Consider the following 22585-nt stretch of genomic DNA (forward strand, 5'->3'; position numbering starts at 1 on the left):
AGAAACAAATAATTTAGAGTTAACGGTTAATAATTTTTACTTATATCTATATAATCAATTTCTAAAAGTCTAATTATTTAGCAGGAAGAAATGCTTGAGTCAAAAGAAACAATATCCAACATCTCTCAAATGCGGTGAATGTTTAACCTATAATGTGATTATATCAATAGCGATAAATATATATTTTATTTATATTTAATTATTCTAGCCTTTTTATTAAAACGAGATTAAATCTACTATCTTTGATGAATGACATTACAGCACTTAAGTTTACTTTTATGATGAATAACAGATCCATTACGCAAAAACACCTCTGGGCAAAAATGATCTCTATTCATTGCATTTCATATGGATATGATTCATCAAAATGGCCGTGGCAGGCATTTAAAAAAAAAATCCTGAGCAAGCACAATCTGCATCACACAAATGGGGAAAAGAGAAAAAGAGAATGTTTGTAGAATAAAATGTCACTATAAACTGTTCAAAACAATCTAATTGTTTTTCATTAACAAATTTGGAGGGTTGTAATCAGTGTTTGGTGTAAGTAAGTAATTAATTACTGTAATTTAGTTACTTTTCCTTTAAAAAGGTAAAGTAAAGGATTACTCTCATTTGTCTGTGATTTAATTACTTTTCCCCTAAAAAGTAAAGTAAGGGATTACTCCTATTTTTTCTATAATAAAATGTTCCCTTAAACAGTAAAGTAAGGGATTACTCTTAATTTTTCTGTAATTTAATTTTCCCTTGAAAAAGTAAAGTAAGGGATTACTCTTAATTTTTTGTAATCTAATTACTTTTTTTTAAAGTAAGGGATTACTCTTATTTTTTCTGTAATCATTACTTTTTTCAATTAAAAAAGTAAAGTAAGGGATTACTCTTATTTTTTCTGTAATCTAATTACTTTTTTCAATTAAAAAAGTAAAGATTTTAAAAGAAAAGATACTCAGATTTTTCTGTAATTTAGTTTTCCCTTAAACTGTAAAGTAAGGCATTACTCATATTTTTTTCTGTAATCTAATTACTTTTCCCTTGAAAATGTGAAGTAAAGGATTACTCTTAATATTTCTGTAATTTAATTACAGTTACTTCTGATGTAATTGTATTAAATAATGTATAAACAATAGAAGAATTCTAAACAATAGTGGATTAAAACATCAACATTTTGCGTAAAATGTTAAAATGTCTGTTTTTAATGTAACCTCTCTTTAAATACTTTGGTCAGTTCAAGAATAATTTATGCGATTTTATATTATTTATTTGGAAGAATTAAAAGAGCAGTTTCATGACTATCCGTGTGCACTGTTCAACTGGTCGAGGTTGATATGGGATTTAGAAAGTAATTAGTAATGCAATAGTTTTTAGGGAGAAATCTAATTACACTAAAGTAATCTAATTAACACAGTACAGTAATCTACTTACACGGTTGATGTAATTAGTAGCTAGTAATGAATTACTTTTTTAGAGTAACTAACCCAACACTGGTTGTAATGACAATATGTTTTCAATATATTCAATAAATACAAAAATAGATTCCTATCCAAATGGATTAATATTTAGAAATCATGAAGTAATCAACTTAAAGGGTTCTCATATACAATGTCCATAAGAGAGCAGAATCACCCAGTGAAGAGTTAGGAAAAAGGGCAAAATGTATCTCAAAATCAAAATCTGGATGTCACAGACGAAAATTAGACGACATGTTCAGATCAAGCTGTAGTCACAATAACAGTACCTTACAACCCTTAAGATCAAAACAAGAACAACCCCCCCAAAATAGCACCTATAATCCTGCAGCTCTCACACTCAGGTTTAAAAATATGACATTAAGATTACTTCACTTGCAACAGTCTAAATTATTCAAGTTCATCAAAGCACAACCACAAACCACCAGCTTCCACTACAACAAGCTCCATGGCAACCCGGTTTCTGTGGCACCTTCTCTAAATCCCAGCAGAACAAGAGACAGAAGGAGCGGCTCGTACCTCCATGGCCAGCGCGGCCGTCTGCTGGTCGTAGTGGTTCAGGAGGTTGGGCATGAAGGTGCTGTTGTAGGGTAGATCCTGGCACATACGCAGACCGATCGACTCGCAGGTGAACATGCTGTGACTGCCCACCACCGAGTCCATGTGGATGCCCAGGCTGCTCGTGAACAGGGACAAGAGCAGCAGAGCCCCGAAGAGCCACATCCCTCGGGAAGGTAAATCCATGTTTGAATGGCAGAACTGAGACTGGCAGGAACGCGAGCACAAGGGTTTCTTCTCTACGCAGAGACCCGCCACACCCATAGTGTGTAAGGCATGCCGCTTCGATCAACTGCTTCCATGCCCTTCCTGCTCTGTCAGATGGTCCTCATGGATACCTGTCTGTTGACCGGCGTCTCGGGTCAGTGCACGCTTTGATCCGCAGTCTTATGTATCCTCTCACATGCATACAAGACTACAGAATGAATGAGAAACTGTCTTTGGTCAGGGTGGTCTTCAATGGATCCTTCAAACGGGGCCACGACAACTGATACTGAATACCTGGAACAACATTTAAAAATACATATAAAGACCATTTAAAATGCTACCAGACTCATTTGAAGCCAGTGTGTGTAAATAAGAAAATGATCCATTTTAACTGGTTAACTTCATTAGTTTAGTGTCTGGCAAAGCAAGCTTGTGTAAACCCCAGCTTGTAAACAGTTACTATACTAGGCAAGACCAGTTAAACAGCTGTTATAACAGCCGTAAACCAAAACCAACAATCCATTAACTAGGTGAACCTCACAAAACCGTTCAAGAACATGCATGGGTCATATTTCAGCTCCAAAATGGAGAAAATGGACACAATTATATTTTGCATTAAGAAATTCAAGCCTATTTTAGGACCCCTAAGCATTTCTTCATTATTTTCATGACAATTAAGCACATTTCTTTTACAAAAAAAAAATGCATTAGTGCATGAAAAAAATTAAAAATAAACTGTGCTTGCAAAAGAAAATATTTAAATTGTGTTGAAGTAATATATATATATATATATATATATATATATATATATATATATATATATATATATATATAAATTACTCATACATTACAGTAGTATTTGCTGTGGTGAATTTAATTATTTCGGTAACACTTTAGTTAAGGGTCCAATTCTCTCTATTAACTAGTTGCTGATTAGCATGCATATTACTGATACTGGCTGTTTATTAGTACAGATTAATGCCTTATTTTGCATGACCATATTCTACATACCCTTATCCATACTTAAATTAATAAACATTAATTAGGAGATTGTTGAGGCAAAAGTTGTAGTTAATAGTGAGAATTGGATGGTAAACTAAAGAATGACCACTATTTCTTATTATAATTTAAAAATCACTGTGTCCAGACATTCATTACTGTATTGAGAAGACGTACAGTATTGTGTATTTTGGGGAGAAATGTGCTTAATTGTCGTGAAAATATTATTAATTCTAGCCTAGTTCATTTCATTATATATTATATATTTAATTTAAAAACCTTGCTAAAAATTAGTTTGTTCATTATGCAAAATATAATTTCATATTTTATTATTTTAATATTCAGCTGAAGTTTTACTTTTCTTCACGAGTTAACACACATAGAATTCAACTGAGCATTTTAAACAGAAATGCATTTAATTCTAATCAATTTGTGAGAAAAGCGAGTAATATGGGCAGTGAGTAGTACGTAACACATTCTCATGCCATTTCATCAGTCCTTCTTAATCCCGATTGTGTTGAATCTGAATTAACAGGATCCAGTGTAAACATCCCATCCCCCTTACAACACGTTTGTGTGAGTCTACAAACACACAACCATCTACGAAACACAGAAACCAGACATTAAAAATCTGAAAAAAGTCTTCATGAATTCTCTAAAACACCACACATTACTAGACATGTCAAATTAATCAATATTCTTCAAATAGACAAACCTATGCACAACTTAGATTGCATTATACGTGTTATAAATATATAAATCATTTCCGATATTTCACACAGGTCTGCGGTGTCAGCAGTGTAACATATGATGGGAGATTACTCATGTCTGAAAATTAATCAACATGCATTTACAGACAGGAACAGTAGACTATATATATATATATATATATATATATATATATATATATATATATATATATATATATATATGATTATAGAAAATATATGCTAAAACCACATATTTATGTGGATTAAAACACTTGAACAGTGCGTGCAATATTATGCATATGAAACTTTACCTTTCCCTGGCAAAGATCATCTGGTTTTCTCCATATGACACTGTACAGCGTGTCTCTCGGTGTAGATATACGCTGCAGGTTTGATTTCAGCACCTACAATCATGTAACACACTGAAGTCCGTGCTGCAGTTTCACTCAGACACTCACACAGCATGAAAACACTCGCTCCGGCTGCTTATTTGCATTGAGACGCTGATGGACACAAAAATCGTAAACTACCCGAAACGAGCACATGAAGAGCGTCACGGACGGCTGCCCGGTGGCTTTGCATATTCACGATCGCAACGAAACTCCCGATTCGCCCCACCTTCAGCTGTTTCCAATGAGACATGCACCTTTATTCCTCCAGGGGGCGCTTGGAGGCTCAACGGCACAGACCGCTATTGAGCCGCATTCAAATCCCACGACGTTTTTTGTCTTGTCAGAAAATATTTTTTAATACTATGTATAATCGTTTAAGTACCTTAATTCGAAGGATTAATATCTGACAAACAAATAAAAAATCTACCATAGCTCTCTCAAATATAATACATCTAAAATCTATAACCACTAACGATTGTGATTAGTCCAAACTCACCAGCGCTGTGAAAAGTAACAAGCGCCTTGTGACCAAAACAGCTCTGCGTGCGGTCGACACAATCCCTAATAACAGTACTCAGAAACTTTAATAACCGCTTAATTTGAAAATACACAGTGAAAGCTTAAACTATGATTTTTAATGTTTAGACACAACCTACCTGGCAAGATATAAACAACCTCCCGGCAGATATACCCGCCCATTTTATGAAGTTTCATAGTAATTTCTTTTCTTTCAGCTTATTGTATTTCTATGCCCCCTCCTCAAGACAGCGAGAATCGACTTCAAGGAACTGCGCATGTCCATCTCTGGCACTAAGTAACGGTGCATTTTTAATTAAGTCGTTTCGAAACGAAAACTGAGTGATTTTTTTTTTATAACTTAATTATATTTTATATATTTTAAAGTTAAATTTTTTTTTTTTTTAGAAACAAATATTTTTAAATGGTATCTTTTGTAGCACTGTCAAATAGATTAATCGCATCTAACATACGTTTGAATTTACATGTGTTTATATATATGTAACATTAAATAAACTCAAACTTTTGTTAGATGCTATTAATCGATTTGACAGCACTAATATTTTGCCTTCAGTTACAGAGGAACTTGTTTTACATACAATATTGCACAGGAATCAAAGCAGTGACAAAAAAAAATAATGGGAAAAATATGTATATATGGTAAAAACGATAAATAACTGAATACATTATGCTATTCCTTGTTATGTAATAAAACTCTCTCAAACTAAATTTCACAATGACCTCAAAAACCAGGGGAACAGGTTATTTTATTATGCATTTTTCTCTTTATCTTGATTAAATGATAAAGTAATAACCATATAGTTGGGAGTCTGATAATCTAGATTGTAGAGGTTTTTGTCTCTGACACTCTTTTGTCTCTGATGCATTGAGTGAACAGCAGATGTCCAGCAATCCAACAGGTGCAGTGAAGTGAATGAGGTCAGCTTTACCATAACACTGAGAACACATCATCAACTTACATATGGAATTAAACCGGGCCAGTGTGAGATCACAGGAGGCACAAGGGCACAAAACAGGTCTTTGAGAACTATTTTTCCAATCTAACAAAGGATCAGTGAAAGTGGGTCTTCAGAAAATGTTGTTCATCCTTTTCAGGGCATCCTCTTCAACATACTTTTCATGCCACGTTAATTGCATTTTAGACAATTGTTCATAAAACTACTAAAACATTACAGCAAATGTGTAAAACTTATTTTAAAGTGTAGATATAAAAGAACAATGTTCACCATTTCAACTCTAGTTGTGGAATCTAAAATGAAATTATTATATCTGCATATCAAAAACATTTCACAGCCTAATGTAAAAAAAAACAAAAAAAAACAATCATTATGGAGCAGTTAGATTTCTGAAAACTCATTTTTATATTAAAATGTATTTATTCAAATATAATGCACATTGATAACACACCACAATGTTAAAAATAATAAAATGAAATGTAGAAAGCAAAGGTTCGCTTTTCTGCATCGAGATGAGGGATTTTGAGTAACGTGTCAGGAATGAAACTATATTACAGCTCTCTAAACAAACGCAGTCTTTTGAAATGAAACTGAATGTATCAAGCAGAGGGAAATCTCTGTGTTTTGACAGTTTCAGTCATGTCTCTGTCAATATTTAACTACTGTAATCACACTAGATTATCTGTGAGTGTGAGATTTTCTCTGCATCATTGAATCCACCCCAGATTAACGTCTCTGACGCACACTCTCTATACTGCATATTGGACTTTGTATGACAACTAGCTATAGAGAGCTCACTGTGTGGCACATTAGACGGTAAAGCAGTTGCTTTCCTTTAAAGTAAAATAAAACAGTATTTGGTATATTTGACATTGGGAACGCAATGACAAAACATAATATAAAAAAATTGAAATTAGGTTGGGCGTTTAGTTTCCATGTAAACGATAACTGCACAACATGTAATACAGTATACAGTTACAGAAAATGACAATGAATATGTTTTTGGTTTAATTACAATCTATATGAGTAGACTGAAAACATCCTCAACTGACTTGAGTTCAACCGGCATAAAATCTGTTTCACAACCTCAGTGCTTCAAATCATCTACAGAACAATTGACATTATTAATTAATACAAATGCAGAATGTAACTCCATATGAATGAAAACTTGCATTATGTCGTTTCGCCACAGTAAATGTCCCACCTCTCTCTAAGCGCTGGCGGACTGATGTGCAATGAGACGCTCTCCTTGAGTTGTGTGGTGTTGGGCCATCTTTGATCCTGACGCCAAGGCCTCCTCTTCCAGCTGTTATGAAAGACAATCACATTAATTAAAAAGAGCTCATATTATAGCTCTTTTTAATCCCTATGTTTTTTTATTACAGTTCTACATGACCTTTTTAGAATTAAAGTGCCCAAATTATGCTATTTTAAAGGTTTCTCAGGTAACACTTTATAATAACGTTCAGTTGCAAGTCATTTATAAATGGTTAGTTAATGATGAACTGATCATTTACATAACATTCATAAATGATTAGCAAGTGATATACTAATTTTATGTATGTTTTGTACATTTTGTCATTTACAAGTGATTAGTAAATGATTGACTAATTATTTACGAAACATGACTATGTGTTCATAAATGATTAATAAGTGATATGTTAATTATTGTTTGTGTTTTGTAGATTCAGTTCTAAGTCATTTACAACTGATTAGTAAATGATTAACTAATCATTTACAAAACATGAATATTCGTTTCATAAATGTTTAATAAATGATGTTACAACTGAACGTTATTATAAAGTGTTACCGTTTCTCATTTTGTTGTGGAGGTCTCAAACAATAGATTTATATGCATCAAAAGTGAAAAAATAAATAAATTCTCATAATAAACATTGCACATCACCTCATCTCAAAGAGTCTGAAACCAGTTTGTGTGAAGATTCAGGGTACGGTTACATGACAACTATGTACTATAAACAAAAAAGTTTTTCCTTTGCTTTTTCCACGATGACACTGTTGTTAAAACGATCTCCGTTCACACGGATCCGCGAAAATGACTAAAAATGCTGTATTCTGCTGCCAGGCCAGTAGTTGGCGATGTCACTTTGCAAAGAAACAAATAAACTGAACACATAATACACACGTGCATGATGTTTCTGTTTTCACAAATTCAAGTTTTTGTAGTTTACATGGAGATAATAACAGAATCGTTTTCAAAAACTAGCACTTTGAAAGGCTGACAAAAGGTATAAATGCATGCATTGTAAGAAGCTTTGAATAAAACCACCTGCTTTCTTCTGCCTTAAATGCATAAATGTAAAGAGCTCTGAACCCTGCAAAATCATTTCCATAATCAGTCCATAGAAAATCCCTAGGAAAATGATTTTACACACAGCAGGTTAATTCAGCGGAGTCTCCTGCATGAATATTCAGAGTTGTACCTGCTCTCTGATGTAGTTTTGAGCACAGGGTCCGATGCCTCTTAATTGGAGACCCACAATAAAGCACCACACAGACAGTCCAGCCTCCAGCACAGTAAACGCAGCACAGGTGAACCACAGAGCAAGGGTTGTGTCCTGGACGAGAAACAAGTTCAGTCTTCATACGCAAGATTCTCAATTCAAGCATTTACACTGGGGCTCAGACATTTGCAATAATTAACATTTTATAAATGTTTTTGAAAAAAAGTCTCAGATCTCTCAGTCTCAAAAATACAATAAAAAAGCAATATTGTGATGTATTATTACATTTTAAAATAAATGCTCTATATGAATATATTTTAAAGGGGTCATATAATGCCATTTTTGTACAAGCTAATATGATTCTTTAGGGTCTAAATTAAAAGTTTGTAATATACTTTAATTAAAAATTCTCATTAGTATTGTAAGAAAACACTCATTTTACCTGGTCAAAAACAGCTCTGTTTTCAGCACGCCGTTTAAGTGCATGTGTCTTTAAATGATAATGAGCTTTGCTCACCCCGCCCCTCTGTTCTGTGCATACACCGTAACACAATAACCATAACGCGTTGTTCATTATAAACGTGGGATTATGAATTATATTGAGAACGTTGCCGTAATGTACCCTGAGTGTAAACAGCTGCATTCATCGTGAAGCGTGCAGCTAGCGATTTGCAAAGATTAATATAAATATTAATATAAAGGTTAATAAAACGTTACACTCATTTCTTCTTCTGGAGGTGCAGCAGGAACACAAATAGTTGGTACCGATCCTTTTTTCAGGAGCAGCTTCTTAGCAAAACCAGCTTTATACTGACCCTCGTTTGTAAAGCAGTCTGGTGTGTGAAATGATTCGCGCAAACATGAAAGCATTGACATTGATCGTGGGGAATATTCCCTTCGAAAACAAAACTCCGCCACTGCGTCTTCAGCGGTTCGGATTTAGGAACATCAAAATGACTGCTGTGTTCGTTATTACACCCAAGAACAGAACACCACAATCGCTTAGACGCCATTCTGTTCATTAACAGTGATCCAGCGTATCAACAATGACCGCGCGGACTATGATTGACAGCTCGCTCACGAGCAAGGGCGGGTCTGTATTGAAACGCTGCTGTCCATCAACAATCGTGGGAGGGGCGTCGATTTTGTGACGTCACAAAATCGAACGGCTTGATTCGAGAGAGGGGAAAACATATAAGAAGATTTAAAAAAAAACCACTGGATGGATTTGATAATTTTATGATGGTTGTGTACAGGCACTGCCAACATACATTTCAGTACAATCAACTTGTAAAAGTGCATGTACCATTAAATGACCCCTTTAAAATGTAATTTTTTTCAAGCATCATTACTCCAGTTTTCAGTGTCACATGATCTTTCAGAAATCATTGTAATATGCTGATGTGTACACAGATGCATTTCTAATAATATTTTCACTGTAGTTTTAAGTAGTTTTCCAGTAGAAAGACTCACATAGATGCGAGTGGCATCAAAAGGGCAGTTGACGATAACCAGAGAACGTGCATTGTTGGTAGAATTGCATCCTTTCATGAGGCCGCTCCCGTCGGTTGAAATAGTCAGACTGATAGCCAAAATCAACCCCAATAAACATGCCAGCGTGAGCAGGGTGTTCAGAAAGGAACTCACTAACAGACCGATGTGCTGCAGGAAGCAGAAGAACAGAGCTGTGTTAATGACACCATAAAATAAAAATGGACAATTCTTGCTTTATTATGGAATATCGCTCTTTTTTTATTATTTTTTATCTGCCCTCGGAATCAAAATAACTTCCCCTTCCTCTTGCAGTGACATCTCTTCTGATGACGTCGTGTTTACTGGCATTAAAAAAGGTGTTTACATTTTTTCTTGTTAGAGAAGCCGTTTCACTCGGATATACAGTAACAGTACTGTGCAAAACTCTTAGGCACATTTGTATTTTTACTCTAAAAATCGGTTTCTTCAAGTGTCTTGGAGACGTTGTCGCAGTTCTTCTGGATTTAATCTCAGTCTCAGTTTTTTTCTGTTTCTTCATGTATTCACAGACAGACTCAGTGATTATGAGATCAGGTCATACCGACTGTTATCAGACTCCTTGTGCATATACAAATCTCACTGGATTATTACAATTAATGGCAAAATGAATGTTTGGAAATGTAAACTGATATTTCCCACTGACACATTATAGCAAAACAAATAAATAACTGGCTTAAAACCATTTTATTGGTGTGAAAATACTTCAAGGTATACGTGCCTAAGACTTTTGCACAGTACTGTATGTCACAATTAAGACTTATCGCAACTTCCGTTTCATGCTGACTATAAATAATACAGGGAAAGAACATAGTATTTTTTTAGTGGTATACAGAACAATCGTGATAAGGCCTTAGAAATATAACACTAAAACAGAGAAAAGGTTACTTACTAGTTTCGAGTAGGTAATATTCCTCGACACCAATATTGCAACAATTCCACTTGCGATGCTCTGAGAAAAACATAATTTTAAAACATTTGAGGACATAAGTGGAATTTTAGGGTGCTTTCACACTTGGTTTGATTACCTGGTTCGAACCAGAGTTCGATGGCTTTTTTATGTTAGGTGCGATTAATCGTGATCGATTCAACAGCACTAATTATATGATTTGGGTCCTAACCGTGGTAGGCTTGCGTCATCAAAGCAGCAGCTGTTCATCTCAGTTACATGGTAATGACAAAATGGCAAATCAGCCAAATGCATACTGTAGTAGCTCACCTCACTTTAATATCTTGAATTTGAACACTTGGTTTTGTTTTCAAAGCGTCAGCACATAATGGCACTTGCGTCTATCTGCCACGAAAGTACTGCAAATGTTCTAAAGAACGTGGGAGTCCAGCAGAATTGAGACATACAGGTGCTGGTCATAAAATTAGAATATCATCAAAAAGTGGATTTATTTCAAGAATTCAACTTAACAGGTGAAACTAATATATTATATAGACTCATTACATGCAAAGTGAGATATTTCAAGCCTTTATTTGTTATAATTTTGATGATTATGGCTTACAGCTTATGAAACCCACGAAATCAAAATCCCAGAAAATTAGAATATTACATGAAATCACACAGTAATTACATAGTGATACCATGGTCATTGAACCAGGTTTTGGTTCTTTTGGCAGTGTGGGCAGGTGCAAATCCTGCTGGAAAATGAAGGAAGCATGAAGTGCTCTGAAAATGTCCTGGTAGACGGCTGCGTTGAGTGGACAGCACAGTGGACCAACACCAGCCGATGACATGGCTCCCCAAACCAACCCAGACTGTGGAAACTTCACACTGGACTTCAAGCATCTTGGATTGTGTGCCTCTCCATTCTTCCTCCAGACTCTGGGACCTTGGTTTCCAAATGAGATGCAAAATTTGCTCTTATCAGAAAAGAGGACTTTGGTCCACTGTGCTTTATTAAATCCAGAGTCAACGCAGCCGTCTACCAGGACATTTTCAGAGCACTTCATGCTTCACACTTGTCAGGTTTGGTTCGATTCGATTCGATTAAAACGAACTCTGGTGCGATTGCTCTTTTAGTACGGTTCATTTGAATAAGTGTGAACGCTGCCATATGAACCCTGGTGCAAAACCAAACAAGTGGTGTTTGGTTTCAGCAAAACCACTGAAATATGAACGCAACATGGGCCAAAGACATGTAAACGAACCGAAAACAGGACATGATGTCACAAGATGCGACCCTAAAAAGGACAGAATGCTCAGGCATAGCTGTTTTTTCTCATCATAGTCATGATGTTGCCACTTTGATACAAGCATCAGAACCACATCTCCTCACAGCAGATCTTTATATTCGTGTGTGTGACAACGGAGGGATTCCTGTTGCTGTTTTGACTCCTTTACACATTTTATAAGCTCTTCACGAGTTCTCAGCTTCATCATATATGTGCTGACAAGGCATTGTTCTGGATGTTCGACAAGTTCCATCGCAAAATATAGGCTGTGTCATAAAAACAGCTTTTTTTTTTTTTTATCTTTAGGTTCGGTGTTAAAAAAATGACAGCGTAAATGCTAATCGAACCAGGACTAAATGTGTTATTTTCTTTTTTGGTCCACTCCAGACCAAAATAATCGAATTACAAGTGTGAACACATTCTGAAAGCAGCGTTCACATCATCAAACGAAGCGAACTGCGACATCAATCGAACCCGCGAGCGTACCAAAAGTGCTAGCGTGAAAGCACCCTTTCATTTTCTGGCTCTGTGGGAAAACGTAGAAATGTTAAAACTGCTCAGGAAGCCTAACAAATAGAATGTATTAAATATGTGTAAAAACAGCATATGCAGAGTTCATTTGGGTGAACAAGAAAACCACAACACACCCAAATTATAAGCAGTAGATGTGTCATGATGTGACTATGCCCTTTTTGAGGGAATATTCTCAGAATTCAGACTCACTGGGAGTTTAGGAGCTACAGATGGGACATAAGTGAACAAACATAAGCATACTCACTCACCAGCAGTCCTGAGGAGACGGAGATGATGTTTGATACGGTATACTCCGTTGAGATCTCATTGCTGGGTTTGGATACGTGGCGTAACACACTGCCATGAAGAATAGCGCTCAGGATGAAATTAACATGACCAATGACGATGAGCGTCAATCCTTTCTTCATCAGCCGGCCAGGACCCTTCTGCTTGTCTAGATTAATATAGTGTACTTTCACACAGTGCTCTCACACTTACAAATGTCATTGCATTAGATAGCCTACACAAATACTGCTACGTTTAGTAAACATTTTACCATGATTTTTAACTAGTTGACCAGTGCTTTTGTGCTTATTATTTAAAGGAAAGATACTAGTTTTGATATAGATACTAGTTTTGATTTTATATTCTAATGCACTAGCATACATTTTGCTTCAATAAATGTATATATATATATATATATAAAATATTTTTGCAATATATATTAACAGATTTTTTTATATAGTTCATAATGTTTATAGTTGTGTACATTTATAGCGTGACACAAATTACATTTGTGTCTACTACTATGAAACTACTATATGAAACTGCGCTGATTTAGGCCTACTTTCGCAGGATTAGTATGAAATAATGTGTCTAAGGGTTCATCCAGCTGCTGAATATTCTTTTTTACAGTGAATAAAAAACGAGAAAAATGTAAATATTACAACAGACGCGCATTTGGCGAGAACAAATAACTGATTGTCGGAGGCTTTCCTCTCTGGAAACCCTCTTTTTATGTCTTCAGTTCAACTATAAATCAACTATAATTCTCATACGTGCAATAAAAAAGTCACTTACCGAAATCACACATATCTATAACTGTGTATTTGAGCTCTTAGTTTAGAAAGAAAAACTTCATGGATATAAAACGCAGGTTCCTCCCTTCATGCTCGACGACGTCACGCGCGCCTCACCTGTGCAGCGGAAGTGGGAGGAGCCAGAATACAAAGGTCATTCAATGCAAATTCAGAAGAGCACAAATAAAACCTCAGACTTTATTGACCTATGTTTAGTTGTCAGATTTTTTTAATTTTTATTTTATTTAGTCTTCTCTTTAATCCTCTGTAACTCTCTTAATTTTAATTATTAAATTTTGCAAATCAAAAAATCAAATTGCTGGATTACTGCATTTGATATAAGCACTTGATAAACTTTTGAAATGGCTAATCAATATATAATACTATGTAACGTATGCTTTTTTTTTTTTTTTTTTTTTTTTGCATTGCTTTGCATTGCACTGCACACTGTCATCCGGGAATTTTCTAGCTTTTCCCTTATGTTGTTCACGTAGATTCTTCGATGCACCTCTTACGACTGTTACAGTCAGACTGTATTACCACTGTATTCCACGAATATCCAAATATATGCAGTATTTAGTTTCACGAGGTTCACTGTAGCACTCAAACACTGTCTGGCATCTGTCTGCCCATGCAAACTATTCAAACAATGACAGCGCTGATCTACTGAGACGCATAAAACAATAGCAGTGTCCAAAGTCCTGTCATATTCCAGCGACACACCCACATTATCAGATTCAGCACTAAGCAAATATTAGAGTGAAGACAAGTGAAAGCAATGCAACGGCATATCAGCAAAACAAGACAGAGATTAATATCAGAATACTGGAAAATGAAGAGAAAATTTACAAAAAACATAACATTTTATTGTCAGATGATATCAGAACGTCACATATTTTAATGGTCTTGCATTAAATTGATCAAAGCGTCGAAACCCTGACCAAACAGTTTACTCAGGAACTAATTCGCTAAAATGTACTTTTCACGATTAAGTCATTTGTCATGAAAAACGTATTTTTCAAGCTAAACATTTCACAACATTAAATGTATTAAGTTTTAAATGATAAAATAGATTTATTGTTCAAAGTTGAGAAAAAAAAAATCATAACACAATTCATAATGATGCCAGATGCCACTGGCTTTGATATTTTGTATCTAATGCAATGATATTTAATGTTTGTGGGGTCTCATTTTTTTGGTGAAGAAATAACAAGAGGGAAACTAGTCCTTCACAATTTCATTATACAATTATATTATATTATATATATATTATATATATTTAAAATAAACGATTTATATATATATATATATATATATATATATATATATATATATATATATATTTTTTTTTTTTTTTTTTTTTTTTTTTTTTGGTCAAATTAAGACCCCCAGAATTTAGTGTGATTTGTAAAGTTTGTTGTGGTTTTTTTTTTGTGCAAAAGTATAGTTTCCCTCTTATATCTTTCCCAAAAATAAGCATGCAAGTATTTCCATATGATCGCTGCATCAAGCAACATATCAACCCAGAGCCACAGCGACCCCTCGTGGCCTCCAGAATCACGCAGGGGCATCTGAAGGTCACAGCAGAGCAGATGCTGCCAATCCTTGTCTGACCTTCATCAACGCGTGTGTAAAGCGAGACAAACACACGAGCACAGTATAGAAAGTCAGAACGGTATTTTCTTTATTTGAACTGTACTGTATGCTAAATGTTCACCTCGGTACAATAAACAAATACAAATACTCACACTAAAAACCAAACCTACAGTTCTGGAACCAACCTGACTGGAGTTGGCCGAGGACCTCAGGATATTGCATATAAACAACACAATGAGCTCCGAACAGTGCGCTTCCACATAAAGAACCCAAAAGAAAAGGAACAGGGAGAGGATCACAGGAAAAGTATGGTTACAAAAACATTAAACTAGACAATACAAATCTAATTGAACTGCCATACATTCAACACCAAAAAACGCACTGGATGTCAGATCTATAAAAATACCTCGGGTAGGCGAAGAGGCTGATGGGAAGGAGCGAGTATTTAGACCACCGGTTTGTCGTGTGTTTTGGAGTAAATGTTCTTCCTGAGACAGGGGCGGTTTTTCACTCCAGTCCCTTTTCTGTGTGAGCTGCCATCTATTTTTGGAGTTTTACAGAACTCATAGCAAACACAAAATCAAAATGTTCCTCACGGTGACGTTCACTCAAATCCAAATTGCCGTTTTTGGGAACTGACATTTAAAAACCTGACACAGAATCGAACAAATCCTGAAAAAAAACAAAAACAAAAACATTTTTGATCTAAATTAATTTATATATATTTATATATATTAGTAAAATAGTGTGCTCTTGGGTCTTAAAGAGGGGTGGTTTCTGAGCTGGTGCTTGTTCAATTTGTGCAATTCTGTAAACAAGAGGTCAGCTACTCTAAATGTTCTGAAAAAAAAACAAAACAAAAAACGCTAATAATTTCTCTATCATCTTCATTTTTGCCCAAGAACAGCCTTTCCCTCTCTGTTCTCTTAATAGATACACTGTATATATATTTTTTTATCATCAAGCACTTTTAACACTGAAACAAAGACGAGCACTAAATTCCGTGGATGTAAAGATAGAAACGATGTTGAAACGTATTACTGCGTTGAGTTCTGTTACGTGCCCAAATAAGGTGAGGAGGAAGAAGAGAAGTGCATGACATGTGGGTATCAGTCAATGTTTCAAACTGGTGCACGAGGAAAGAGGCGTGGCCATCACGTAATGCCGCGCCTCCTGACAAGAAAGCACCGCCCACCTGCGTTCAAACAGGTGGAAATGATGTCCGCCCTTCGCAAAAACAACAGAAACGAAACCACCGAACTTCCTAGGTTAAAACGTAAATGAACAGTAAATGAAAAACACTCAAACTGAAAACAAGACAGTGGTAGATGTCCGTGAAGCATGTCTCTGGTGCAGCTGGCGCTGGCAGCTGATTGCTTGTTCACCCGTTCACTGTCTCTTAGTCTCTACGATTTGCAGTCGGTCAGCGGTCAGGTGTGTGGTTATGACTTGGCCAGGTGTTCTCTATGGTCGTTGTGTTTGAGGAGCTGGGTGGGGGAGGGGGCGAGGCTGGGCTGGGTGCCCGGCGGCAGGGGGTGGGCGCTGGGCACCCCGCCAGGCATCATGCCCTCTATTTGTCCACCCATGCCACCAGGAGACACACCCACTGCACCAGGGGGGAACCTGGAGAAAAGACAGAGAATATAGAGTTACGGTGAGGTCATTGGTTTAACGCTACACTCTTTGACTACAACAAATTGCTTGCAGACTCAAAGCTTAGTTTTGACTGAAAAATTGTTTTATACACTAGCAGTCAAAAGTTTAGGGCACGTGATATGATTGAAATTGTTTGACCTCAAGGCTTCTGCTTATATGCTTAAAATTAATTGGTAACACTTTACAATAAAGCTTCATTGGTTAACATTAGTTAACATTAGGCTGCATAGATTAGGTCAGCCAGAACCGGGGACACTTCCTATAACACCTGATGTACTCGTTACATCATAAGAAGAATGGCATCTACGCTAATGTTAGTCTTTCTGTTTATTCCAAGGTTTACTGAAGTCAGCCGGATCCGGGCCGTATCCAGATCAGATGGTGGACCTGCGCCTGGACCCATCCACAATGCATCCCTGAAGTGCCAGCCTCATCATCCCTGAACTCCTCATCGACACGACAGCCATCGGCACTGATCCTCAACAAACTCGTCTCCATACCGGCGTGACTCCGACTTCCAACCAGATGGAACTGGATAAATATTCTGAATGTTCTGATCCAATCTGACTTCTGACCTGCAATGCTGCCTGAATCATAATCATACACTGTTCGTTCGTTGCCCAGAGGAGAACTGGCCCCGACTGAGCCTGGTTTCTCCCAAGGTTTTTTTCTCCATTCTGTCACCTGATGGAGTTTTGGTTCCTTGCCACGGTTGCCTTGGCTTTTGGCTTGCTTAGTTGGGGACAATTAATATTCAACAATATTATTGATCTGCCTTACTTAAGGTGGACGATGGCGCAATTTTCTTCTAGAAACAAACTTTGTTGTATTATTTTCATGTTATCAATGTGAAGCTGCTTTGATACAATCTGTACTGTAAAAAGCGCTATATAAATAAAGGTGACTTGACTTGACTTAACTAACTACTTTAGTTAACATGAACTGAGAAAGAACAATACTTCTACAGCATTTATTATTTTTTATTGTTAATGTTCATTCCAACATTTACTAACACATGAACAAACAGCGAACGGTTGGATTTTTATTAACTAACATTAATAAAGATGAACAAATACCGTAACAAATGTGTTGCTCATTGTTAGTTCATGTTAGTTAATTCATGTTATTTTAGTTCATTTAATTATTATAGTTCATTTAACCTTATTGTAAAGTCTCACCAATTCACTTTGCAGCCAAAAAAGAAATTGTTGCTATGTATGAATTTTTGCTATGTATGAAAGTAAGTAAATATTTGACAACTGTTTTGTGCTAGAAATGTTAAACGACCAACAGTAATATCAGTGAAGCAAACTACTAAACTACTTTTATTCATAACGGAATGTGACGAGACGAGAAACGTTTTACGTTGAGACATACGAATAAGAATGAATGTGCGCAAATTTTAAAATAAAATATTATTTGCAAATAGTTTAAATTGATTACTTCATAACTACAATATACCTGTAACTCTTACTGTTCTTATTTCAGTGTGTTTAAAAATATTCATATTTAAAACTTTATAAAGTAAAATTCTAACTTCTGGCCAAACGAACATCCGGATTCGACTTAATGCGAGTAATGCGACGCACTGCTGATATTTACGCTACGCCATGACGCACTACTCTACTTCTGACGTCTCAAGTTGCACTTTAGGAGTAAGTAGACTGCGTATGACCGTTTGACCGGTAGCTAGAATTTTACTTTGCAACATGTTAAATATTAATGTTTTTCCTACACAAACTCATCGCTTTGCTTCAGAAGGCCTTTATTATAAATTCCCATAAATCCTGACGTTACATCATAAGAAGAATGGCATCTACGCTAATTTTAGTGTCTGTGTTTATCCCGAGGTTTTCCTGCAGCCTGCCGGATCCAGGCCGTATCCAGATCTGACGAAGGACCTTCGCCTGGACCTGATGACAACGCAGTGCTGAAGTGCCACCTAGTCTCTCCCTATGGAGAATCCCTTTACCACTCTACAGATAAAGCGTCGTCGGGAAAATCCGTTTCGCGTACCTACCCCGAAGTGACAAAATTATAAAATAAACATAATAAAATAAAATTCTGTATCAGAATTTATAAGGAAAGACCAGTACTTTGTTTAGGCTTGGTTTGTAGGAAATTACAAACCTGCGCACATATATTCAAACGCACATAACTATAGAACCAATTCTTAATGCGCATGTGAACGCCATCAGCGTTTCTCACAGGCTCGCGTTTAAAGTCTGTGTAGAGAGAATGGTGTCGTCTTAGCGGCCCCTAATTTAATAACTAATGATCATTGCGATGGAAGCGAATCAATCAAAACTAACTTTAGCTGGAAAATAACTTTATTAAAGAACCGCTATAAAGCCAAAACAATCTCTGCTACCATAAATTATACGTTTATCTCTGTAAAGCTGCTTTGAAACAATCTGCATTGTTAAAAGCGCTATATAAATGAAGATGACTTGACTTGACTTTATTAACCCCCCGGAGCAGTGTGGAGATCATTTATGACGGATGGATTCACTTTTTTGAGCTTCAAACTGTTGGTTGCAATTCACTGCCATTATCAAGCTTGGAAGAGCCAGGACATTTCTTAATATAACTCTGATTGTATTCGTCTGAAAGAAGAAAGTCATATACACCTAGGATGGCTTGAGGGCGAGTAAATCATGGGCTAATTTTCAATTTAAGTGAACTACTCCTTTAACATATTTTTTTATTGAGGTATTTATACACACATATATACATATATATACTTGTATTATATAAATAAAATATATAATTATTTTATTTATTTCTTACATTATTTTTTTATTCCTTAAAAAAAAAAAAAAAAACTTTCTGAGTGGCACAAATAGGCCTCCATACAAAATCACAGTCTAATTTAACAAATGCTCATACAACACAGCAAAATACATACAACAAATAATGTGTAATTAAAATAATTTTAAAAAACAATTAGTAAGTAAAATTGCTGTTCAGCCTTTATGTGACATTGCAGTAAATAGGAAGGTATCACATGATAGCATGTTCCATTGCACATGAGAATGAGAAATGTAAAAACAAAAGTTGTCAAATCAAAGTAAGGATATGCTTGATGTTTCAGACCTCACTGTTTTGTTCATCAATGTCTTTCAGAGCTATTTGGGCTGTATCTTGATACCTGGCGACAGCTGTGTTGCAGTACTCTGTGAATATTTACCTGTTATTGTTTAGGTATACATTTTGTCTTGCAGGCCACCAGGAGAAACAGCTGGTAGCGGTTGGGCCACTCTGCTGAGCGAGAGAAGCAATCAGACTGAGCAACACACATTGTGTGTGTGTGTGTGTGTGTTTATATGTGTGGGTTGGAGAGTTAAATGCATAACAATGAGGTGTTAGTTGAGGGAAACGTTCAGAGGGGTCATAGCGGGTAAAGCTAGAGTTGATGCTGTCGATGTAGAGCGAAGTTAATTTATGTGTGCCACAGGGACAGACGGCAATAACCTTTAAGTCTATTTGCATATTGCGATCTGGAGGGATTACACTCACTACACAGGGATGAACTAATGAAGATTGTTTGCATTGTTGAACACAGCCGCTGTGTTGGTTGGCTGCTCATACATCAGAATGAATGCATTTGTTGAGTATTTCATCTCACTGCGAGGAAGGAGTGATCTTGAGTAGAGTGGGGAAAAGAGCAGGGATGGCGATTAGAGGGAATTTAATGAATCTGGTTTTGATTCAGATTTGATTTGACAATATAGGTCCCTCAGCGATTTTATTAAGGATTTAGTACTTTTGTAAGTGAAATTTTCAGAAATGCTGTTAAAAGTGAATCAGACCGAGCACCAAAACACACTTGTAGCCAATCAGCAGTAAGGGGCGTATACAATCATGAGGGGGGAGGGGTTTGGGGAAGAGTTATCAAGATAGGGGTGTGATCATTTTGGGTAGGGGCACGTTTATTTTGGTGATTTCAAATATCAACAGCGTTTCTCAGAAATCGCTTACTGCACCTTTTTTTTTTTTTTTTTTTTACATATTTTGATGTTTTTAATACCATTTATAATTAATTAACAAATTATATTTATTATTTATTAAATTATTACTATTACCATTGCAATTTATTATTATACTATTTTTTAAATATTTTAGTAAATACTATAACTAAAATATTTTATTTAAAAAATAATATATATATATATATATATATATATATATATATATATATATATATATATATATATATATATATATATATATATATTAAACCATTTATTGCACCATTATTAACAAATAATATATATATATATATATATATATATATATATATATATATATATATATATATATATATATAAAATACATATATATAGATATAGATATATACATATATATATATTAAACTATTACTATTTATTATTATTATACTATTTATTAAACATTTTTCTGAATCTAGCTTATAAATATCACTAAATTATGCTAGATTTATACTGAAAACGAGAAGGAAACTATTTGCCAATGTGGTAAGAAAAATCAATTGAATTCATATTCTAGATATATTCAAGATGTTCAGTTTTACTTCTAAGTATATCTATAGTTTTAAGAATGTTTGTATATACACAGTATGTATATATATGTACAGAAGATTAATAGAACTGAATGGAATGAAAATCATTTGGGTCTCGTAAATGAGAACCGGTTCTCGATTCTCAATCCCAGAAACAAGGGTGTTTGAGATGTTAACAAACTCAAGGGTGGATGGAATAAAGGTTAGTATGATATGACAGGTAATGTATGTTAGGTTCTGTGCATGTTTAAAATCTCTTTTCTCACCTGTAAGCTCCTCCGTTGAGCTCCGGGTGTACTTGCTGCTCCATCATCCCCCACGGCGCCGTAGTAACAAAAAACTCTTTGTTGACGCAGTTTCTGAGACTGTCTGGAATACGACCTGAAAAACAGAACAAACCCCGAGACATGATGACTGATGTACAACAGAACGGATCCTTTGATGGAGACAGAGTTTATATAAAGAACTAGATTTACATTCCCTGAGGGAAATACAAGTGCTTGCTAGGCAGCACAAGAATGTTAAAATAACAGTTTGAAAAGTTATGTTATATATATATATATATATATATATATATATGAGTGAGAGAAAGAGAGGTAAATCAGGACCCCCTTCCCTTCACAGTTCACATACCATCCAATTTACTATGCAACCCTATGATAATCACAATTTCGTATGCTAATTCTACAATGACATCCTCAGAAGGGGCTACATTTTTGAACAGAAAACATTTTAAGAGAGAGGTCAATGGGAGCTTTCATACCAGTGATGGCCCTGCGGATCTCAGTGGCCGCGGCCTCTCTCATCTCTAGTGAGGCCTGCTCACTGTACCACGCCGTGTGAGGGGTGCAGATCAGATTGGGCGCATCCTTCAGAGGACCCTGAGTAAAACTGAGAGAAAACCATAGCATAGGGAGACAGAATGAGACTATATCCTGATTTGCATACTTTTACTACACATTGAAAGCATGTACTTCGCTGGTGATGTGAAAGTACATACACTACTATGTATTTACATTTAAAACTCTTTCCATTTGAATATATGTGACCCTGGATCACAAAACCACTCACAAGTCACACGGGTATATTTGTGACAATAGCCAACAATACATTGTATGGGTCAAAATTATAGATTTTTCTTTTATGCCAAATATCATTAGGATATTAAGTAAAGATCAAGTTCCATGAAGATATTTAGTCAAT

The 22585-nt window shown here is 35.6% G+C and overlaps 3 protein-coding genes across 7 annotated transcripts in view; all 3 read right to left on the reverse strand.

The window, feature by feature from the left end:
- fzd3b (frizzled class receptor 3b) overlaps window positions 1–4541 on the reverse strand; it is a 31087-nt gene extending 26546 nt beyond the window's left edge. The window contains exons 1-2 of the mRNA XM_084097633.1: window positions 4249–4541; window positions 1983–2522 (exon numbers count right to left, since the gene is read on the reverse strand). Of these exons, the coding sequence (XP_083953759.1) occupies window positions 1983–2285 (303 nt within the window). The 5' untranslated portion in view covers window positions 2286–2522; window positions 4249–4541. The remainder of the gene's footprint in view (window positions 1–1982; window positions 2523–4248) is intronic.
- A 1055-nt stretch (window positions 4542–5596) lies between these two features.
- On the reverse strand, window positions 5597–13703 carry krtcap3 (keratinocyte associated protein 3). Its single transcript, XM_084097306.1, has 6 exons — window positions 13592–13703; window positions 12781–12965; window positions 10710–10769; window positions 9761–9949; window positions 8267–8401; window positions 5597–7128 (listed from the first exon to the last, which is right to left on the reverse strand). Exons 1-6 carry the CDS (start codon window positions 13602–13604, stop codon window positions 7033–7035), a joined length of 678 nt encoding a protein of 225 aa, XP_083953432.1. The 5' UTR covers window positions 13605–13703; the 3' UTR covers window positions 5597–7032.
- Window positions 13704–15252: 1549 nt separating this feature from the next.
- ctbp2a (C-terminal binding protein 2a) overlaps window positions 15253–22585 on the reverse strand; it is a 51922-nt gene continuing 44589 nt past the window's right edge. For 2 of the 5 annotated variants that reach the window (XM_084096973.1, XM_084096969.1), the window contains 3 exons: window positions 22146–22273; window positions 21649–21763; window positions 15253–16809 (listed from right to left, as the gene is read on the reverse strand). In XM_084096973.1, coding sequence (XP_083953099.1) covers window positions 16629–16809; window positions 21649–21763; window positions 22146–22273 — 424 coding nt within the window. In that variant the 3' untranslated portion in view covers window positions 15253–16628. Of the gene's footprint in view, window positions 20488–21648; window positions 21764–22145; window positions 22274–22585 lie in introns of all 5 variants that reach the window. The other 3 variants (XM_084096972.1, XM_084096971.1, XM_084096970.1) reach the window with 3 other exon arrangements.

The sequence above is a fragment of the Abramis brama genome (genome assembly GCF_963993115.1).
Source record: "Abramis brama genome assembly, chromosome: 21".
Taxonomy (NCBI): Eukaryota; Metazoa; Chordata; class Actinopteri; order Cypriniformes; family Leuciscidae; genus Abramis; species Abramis brama.